Source organism: Rhagoletis pomonella, unplaced genomic scaffold (genome assembly GCF_013731165.1).
Source record: "Rhagoletis pomonella isolate Grant_MI unplaced genomic scaffold, Rhpom_1.0 Rhpom_scaffold_07744, whole genome shotgun sequence".
NCBI classification, from domain to species: Eukaryota; Metazoa; Arthropoda; class Insecta; order Diptera; family Tephritidae; genus Rhagoletis; species Rhagoletis pomonella.
The window spans coordinates 167-7729 of record NW_023466271.1 but is presented as its reverse complement, the minus strand read 5'-3'; the positions used below and the strand labels follow the sequence as shown (position 1 = coordinate 7729).

At 45.7% G+C, this 7563-nt stretch overlaps 2 protein-coding genes across 2 annotated transcripts; both read right to left on the bottom strand.

Annotated features, from left to right (window-relative positions):
- Nucleotides 1-9: 9 nt before the first annotated feature.
- LOC118755875 lies at nucleotides 10-7314 on the bottom strand. Its single transcript, XM_036490679.1, has 2 exons — nucleotides 6607-7314; nucleotides 10-643 (listed from the first exon to the last, which is right to left on the bottom strand). The coding sequence occupies exon 2, from the start codon at nucleotides 629-631 to the stop codon at nucleotides 44-46; it is 588 nt and encodes a 195-aa protein (XP_036346572.1). The 5' UTR covers nucleotides 632-643; nucleotides 6607-7314; the 3' UTR covers nucleotides 10-43.
- LOC118755876 lies at nucleotides 2022-4784 on the bottom strand. Its single transcript, XM_036490680.1, has one exon. It carries the CDS (start codon nucleotides 4782-4784, stop codon nucleotides 2022-2024), a length of 2763 nt encoding a protein of 920 aa, XP_036346573.1.
- Nucleotides 7315-7563: the final 249 nt, after the last annotated feature.

Here is a 7563-nt window from a genome sequence, read left to right as displayed (position 1 = left end):
AAAGTGCGCGCGCACGGCCGCTGAACTCGGCTTAAGCGGCGGCTTAGACATCATCCCCGCCCTGCAGGAATGCGTTGCTGAGCGTCTCCTGCAGCTCTTTCAGGGCGCGGATCGTGTTGCCCAGGACGCGGTGGGTGGTGCGGCCCTGGAAATTGGCCGTTTGTAGGCCTTGGGGCGTGCGCGCGATCGTCCGTTGGGCGGTCTTCTTGCGCGGCGGTTGCGGCGCGTGGCTGCGCGGGTTCTTCTGCGCCTTCTTCAGCGCCTTTTTCTTCGGCGGTGCGCGCCGCTTGACGCTCCTTGGGGCCTTTGTGGCCGGTTTCCTCTTCTTGGGCCCCTGTTCCCTTGGCCCCGTGCGCGCATGCGTGTTGGCTGCCACATGCAGCAGCGTGTGGTGCGCTAGCCCGCAGGTCTTGCAACTACCCGGCGAGTCGCATTCCCCGGTAGTGTGGGTGAGCGCAAGGCAGTTGACGCAGTAGCCTTGCGCGCGGGCTACTCCCAACCGTTGCGGCGGCTTCATCGCCTTGAAGGCCGGGCACGTCCGCAATGCGTGGTAACGGTGGCAGAGCCGGCATTGTAGGCAGTTGTCTGTCTCTGCCGTTGGAGCCAGGGGGCATGCCTTCCGTGCTGCCATGATGTCTTCGATCTGTAAGTAGAAGCAAAGGCAGAGAAACGAGAAGTACTTGGGTACAATATTTAAACGGGAAGTTAAGACCCTTAATATACAAAAGGAAAGGATGTATAGAATTATTTATTGTGCTTTTGGAAGGAAGCACAGTTTGACAAGTGGCCGCGTGATAACTCCATTTTGTGTACGGACTTCCACAACACGTATGTGGTTATCAGGGCCATGGCGAACGTTTTCGATTCGTCCCAATCGCCACTCGGTGGGGGGGAGTGAATCTTCTTTGATCACGACGATGTCGCCTGGCTGAGGGTCGCGTTGTGGAGTTTTCCACTTGTACCTCTTCTGAAGATCTTTGAGGTAATCTTCTTTCCAGCGGCGACTAAATTGGTGGTGAAGTGCTTTGACTTTCTCCCATCGGTTTAGTAGAGAGAGGTCTTCCGCATTAGGCTCGGGAATGGCCAATAGCGGTGCACCTCGAAGGAAGTGACCCGGAGTAAGTGCTGTCATATCAGCTGGGTCTTGAGAAAGTGCGGATAGAGGCCTCGAGTTGAGGACTGCTTCAATTCGCACCAGAAGCGTCGTGAATTCTTCGAAGGTGAACTTGTGGGTTGCAGCGGTTTTCTTTAAATGGATTTTAAAGCTTTTCACTGCAGATTCCCACAAGCCGCCCATGTGGGGGGCGCTGGGTGGTATATATTGCCAGTTGATGCCTTGAGGGGCATATTTTTTGACAATGTCTGCGGAACATTCGTTAAGGAATTTAACGAAGTCGCGTTCTGTTGCGCGCTGGGCGCCAATGAACGTTTTTCCATTGTCGCTCATCATTTTTGAGGGAAAACCTCGTCTGCCAACGAAGCGGGCGAATGCTGCTCGAAAAGCTTCGGTTGTAAGATCCGAGCATAGCTCGAGATGCACTGCCTTTGTGGAAAAACAGACAAAAACTGCAACGTATCCCTTGATAAGGGTTGTAGATCTTAGCACCGATGCTTTAATGTGGAATGGCCCAGCAAAATCTACTCCCGTTGTGGAAAATGGGAGTGAGAAACTGCAGCGCTCAGGGGGTAGAGCGGCCATTATTTGGGTGCGTGTTTGTTGCTTGTACAGCGTGCACACTTTGCATTGAAAGATGCATTTTTTAACTAGAGGTTTCAGCTTTGGTACGTAGTACTCTTGCCTTACCATTTGGACCATTAATCGTGTTTCTGCGTGAAGAAGCAGCGAGTGTAAAAACTCCAAATATAGCTGGCAGAACCTTGAATCGGTAGGGAGGGTTATTGGGTGCCTTTCATTATAGCTTAATGTGGAATGTGCTAATCGGCCATTAACCCGTAGAAGTCCGTCTTTGTCCAACGAAGGATTGAGAACAATAAGAGGACTTTTTTTGTTAAGTGGCTTTTTATCTTGCATTGCATTCGCGCGGAAAATGGCGTGATTGCGCTGCGTTGATAAGACGAATTTTTGCATATTGAAATTCGTTATGTGTCAGATGCGGATAGGTGATTGTAGCTAACCCCTTTGATTTGTTGCGGGCATTGCTCACGAAGCGGAACATGTACGCAGTCACGCGGAGTGCTCGAGAGAAAGAAGAACAGCGATCAAGAAAATCGACCTCTTCTTCGAGCGCGTGATATACTTCCACCTTGCGCTTTTCTGGTGGAGATGCACTGCATGCCTTTGACCTTGGCCATGCATCCATGTGGCAAGAGAGCCAGTTTGGTCCGTGCCACCAGAGTGGGGAATTTGCCAAGTCCTGCGGTTTGCAACCACGGGTGCCGAGGTCGGCTGGGTTGTCTTGGCTGGCAACATGGCGCCATGTACCGGTTGGAAGATATTCCCGGATTTGAGAGGTACGATTGGATACATACGTCTTCCATGTACATGGTGGCTTTTCAAGCCAAGCTAGCACAATCTCTGAATCTGACCATAAGAATATGTTGCACGATTCCAATTTGAGCTGTTTTCGAACAGTTGCGACCAGTTTTGCGAGTAAGACTGCACCACACAGCTCCAGGCGTGGCAAGCTTACCGTCTTCAATGGTGCGACTTTGCTTTTTGCAACCAAGAGAGTGGAATATCTTTGGTTGCTAGCATCTGCGCGGATGTAAATCGCAGCGCAATATGCTTTTTCCGAGGCATCGCAAAACCCGTGGATTTGGGTATCTTGCCCCGGAGTGAAATTAACCCATCGAGGGATTTCGATGTGGCAGATAGCTGGCAGATTTTCTGCGAACTGTTGCCATTTTGCTAAAGATATAGGTTTGGCACATTCGTCCCAATCAACGCCATCTAGCCAAAGTTCTTGAAGAAGAATCTTTGCTTGAATCATCACTGGCGATAGCCATCCTGCCGGGTCAAAAAGTTTTGCGACAGAGGATAAGATTTGTCGCTTTGTGACGGCATTCGATGTCGATGCAGGCAGAATGGTGTAGGAAAACTTATCGGTGAGTGCGTTCCATTGTATACCAAGAGTTTTGGTTGTGGAAGCGCTCTCAAATTTCAAAAGGTTGGAGTCGAGAAGATCCTCCTTTGGAAATTTTTCTAAGATGGCCGGATGATTGGCCGTTAGTTTCTTGAGTATGAAACCAGCTGACTTAAGCGCTTTGATCACTTGAAGAAGTGATTCAGTGGCGTTGTCAATATCATGACTTCCGGATAGGATGTCATCCACATACGTTTCGGTTTTAAGTATTGTGGCAGCCAAGGGAAATGTCGCTATCGTATCATCTGCTAATTGATGCAGGGTACGGATAGCGAGGTATGGTGCACAATTAACCCCGAACGTTACGGTTTTAAGATTATAATCGGTGACAGGAGAGTCAGCCGATGTGCGAAATAAGATTCGCTGAAAATCTTCACCGTCCTCATGGATGAGTATTTGACGATACATTTTTTCAATGTCGCCATTGAACACGAATCTGTGCATTCGCCATTGCAGAATGAGCAGCATGAGATCTGGCTGGAGTGTGGGACCAGTGTGCAACACGTCATTCAGGGATTTTCCTGAACCAGATGTTTTTGAGGCGTTGAATACCACGCGAACTTTGGTGGTTACCTTATCTGGTTTGACGACCGCATGGTGTGGCAAGTAGAATGAGAAGTATTTGCCATTAGCTACTATCTCAAATGGCTTCGTGTGCTCCATATGACCGAGGTCGAGATATTCTTGCAACACATTGTTATACATTGTGCCTAAGTCTCCTTTTTTCTGAAGCGATCGCTCCATGCTAAAAAACTGCTGCAGTGCAGCAGACCGAGAGTGACCCAGAGACAGCTTTTTCGGAAATTCTTCCTTGAATGGAAGTCGCACAATGTATCGACCGTTTGGGGCACGAGTCGTTGTTGTTGCATATATATGCTCACAAGCCTGATCTTCCGGGGAAATTTGTGGAGGCTGTGGAATCTCCTCCTCTTCCCAAAACTTTCGAAGCTGAGAGCTGAGAGTTGCATTCGAGCACTCTTCTACTTGTGTCGAGAATGACACCACATTTTCGGTTACTGGACCACTGAGAATCCAGCCAAATATTTTTTTTTGCGCAAGTATTGTGTCGCAAATGTTTTGTATACCTTCCAGCAGGATTTGTGGAAGTATATCGCTGCCGATTACCATGTCAGTTTGAGCTGGTATGTGACAGCTTGGGTCAGCAAGTTCAAGGATCTTGAATTGCTGCCAGTTTTCACGGCTAATGGTGAATGTAGGCATGTGCCTCGTGAGCTGAGGTAACACGATAGCCTGTGTGTTTATCCGTTGCATGGTTTTTGGTGCTACCAATGTGAGTGGACAAAGCTTTGAGGAGCTTTGTACTACATGTCCACCCATGCCGGAAATTTCGAACTTGGAATGTTCGAATGGTAGTTTCAACCGTTTTTGAACTTTCGAGGAAATGAAAGTTCTTTGTGAGCCTTGATCAATCAGGGCTCTAAGTTGAAACAATTCACCCTCGTGTTCAACTGCGACTATGGCAGTTGGAAGGAGAATTTTGCTATCATTGTCGGTGTGCAATGATTGTATTTGTGCTTGTTTGGAACAGCACGGTTGCTCGCTGGAATCGGAGCTTGACTGCGCTTGTCGAGCGGGAGGTGTCGACTGGGCAGTAGTGTGTTGTGCGGCGGTTTCATTCCCTCGCGCACTGGAGTGTCGAGATTGTGGTTTGGGGTTCATGTGCAGCAGGGAGTGATGTCGTTGTTGGCAATGTGTACATGACCACTTGCTCGGACACTCATTAGTGCTATGGGTATTACCAAGGCAGTTTTTGCACAGCTTGGTTTGGTTTGCGAATTGTACTCGGTTCGGTACCGAAATTCGCTTAAATTGTGGGCAGACTCTAATGGGATGAGGGGACTTGCAGTAAGAGCAAGTTGGTTCCCTCTTAGGTTCTGCCACAAAGGTTTGAGTCCTGTTAAAGGACCTGTTTTGCGCAGCATTTTGATGAGCGACTGGTTTTTGTTTATTTTGGCTTGGATGAAGCCGGTTAAGTCTTTCGACTACTTCGTATCTAGAAGTAAGAAAATCGTCCATTTGTGACCATGAGGGTAAATCTCTTCGAGAAGAGAGAGATTGTTCCCAAAGTGACAGTGTGGTTTCGGGCAATTTGGATGAGCAAATGTACACCAATATGGGATCCCAACTGTCTGTCTGGACGTCTTGGGAATTAAGAACTGACAGACAGGTGTGAATTGATGTTTGCAGCCTTTGAAGTTGCTCGCTATTCTCGGATTGAATAGTCGGCAAAGTCATCAAAATTTTAATTTGGTTGTCAACCAAGATACGTTTGTTTTCGTATCGTGACCGTAAAGCTTCCCAGGCCAGCTCGAAGTTATCATCGCTGAGCGGGTATTGCTTGACGATGGAACCGGCTTTTCCTTGAGTTTTGTACCGAAGGTGATACAGGTTTTGAGCACGGGAGAGCTTCGGGTGGTTGATGTACACCGCTGTGAACATGTCACGAAAAGCGGGCCATTCTTCGTAACCACCGTAAAATGTCTCCGTGTCACAAGGTGGGACTTGAAGAAAAAACGTTTGCCTCTGCCGAGGTGTGTTCCACGCGGGGTGGTGGACTCGGTGCGGCGATTGCTTTAATCAACGACAGTTGATCGGCAATTTTAGCTTTGGTCACCTCATATAATTCAAGGCAAGTGAAGTACTTGCCTTCTACCGAACTCTTAAAGTTTTCGGGTAGGCTGTCATCTGGCTTTGAAAAAACCAAATCATAGGCGGACTGAAGCCGTGCCCAACAATCATCTAGTGATTTGTCTTTTATCATAAGATATGATTCAGTGTGGTCTTGGATCGGTGCATCACTGAATCTTGCACAGTATCTCATGATACTGTCACTTTCCGCTATAAACTTTTGAGCGGATGGGTCAAAAGTTTTAGGTTTCGGGCGCGGTGAGGGTTCCCTCTTACCACTGGTGGCTTCTTGCGAAGCAGTTTTTGACCTTGTCTCGATTTCAGACATTTTTGGTGGACTGTGTCCAAGTGGCATTTTTAATGCTGTGGAAGGTCACACGTATAAAAATTGAGAGAAAAATTTATCAAATTTTACTGAGTACCACCCAGATAACGTTCGCAAAAATTAGAAAAATATATGTCAAACGAGTAAAAATTGCACTTTGTGCCACAGAAAATCAGGAAAAGAATTTTAAGATTTTGTGGCGGTGTTTGTGTTTTTTGTTTCTTGCAAATTACGTGAAATTATATTTGCTTTAATTTTTGGTTCAGCACTTTTTATTACGTGGAAAACGGAGCGTCCCAATTAAATCCGCGGAATTTGGATTTGAAAAATTTCAGTACGAGAAAAAAAAAATCACAAACACTTTTCACTTTTATATACGTGGTGAAATATACGTATGTATAAATATTTAATGTGATATAACTAATTATGTAAATACTGAAAAAGTAATGGTTATTTATCACTATCTAGACCAATGCAATTCGGGAGCTTTCCCTACTGGGTTGCATGTATCTGATATCTTGAACTCACTTCTTATCGCGTTATGGATAATATTCGTGTGACAATATTCTTTGTTAGCACGTATGTACAAAAGTGCAGAATATGTAGAATGTAAAAATGTACGTACGTATGTATGTACAAATATTTACGTATGAAGCCGAGTATATGGCTAAGCTATGCTTTGTCACAGCAGTGGTGAGTTAAGAAACGAAAACAACAGAGAATTTGTTTTGATTATAGTGCGTATGTATGTATGTGTGCGGGAATGCACAAGTGGATATAATAATACGTAAAGAGCCGCTCACCGCTGAGAGAGCGGGCTTTGATTTACGTTCTCTTAGCTTGGTGAGTGCAGCAGAGAAAAGCAAGATTGAAATAAATTAAAATAAGCTAGAGTGCGCTTGGTACGTGTGGACTGTATTGTTCGATAAATAGCAGCGACTCTCTTAGCTATTATACGAATAGTTGCAGAAAATGCAACTGGTAAAAATGTTTATATGTGCTAACGTATGTACATATGATATATGGGAAATAGTGCACTTATGTTTTTCGGCAATTTGTTTAGCCAAGTTCAACGAACTATGCGACCAACGGCAAAAATTGGTAAGCAGAGGAAAGTATGTGATTTTAATGTGCTAATATTTTGTTCTTGCACAGTGGGACACAGTAGGCATATAAACTGCAACGGAATTTATTTTGGGGTATATATCAGAATTTGTATATATGTACATATATATATCTGTGTTCGTATGGAATAGTAGCTTATGTCGAAAGGCTGGCTTTACTATAATGCGGCATTCGCAGCATACGATTGCGAATGACTCGCTGGCGCCGAGCCGTTGAACAACTTTTGGCAAATAAACATGCAAGAAATATTTCCGATACTAGCAAGTCAATATTCTTAATTAATCTCATCAAAAAATTCCTTGTCGTTTAAAGAATAAACAGTATGCCGCAGTATACTAAAGCAAGCTTTCCGACATAAGC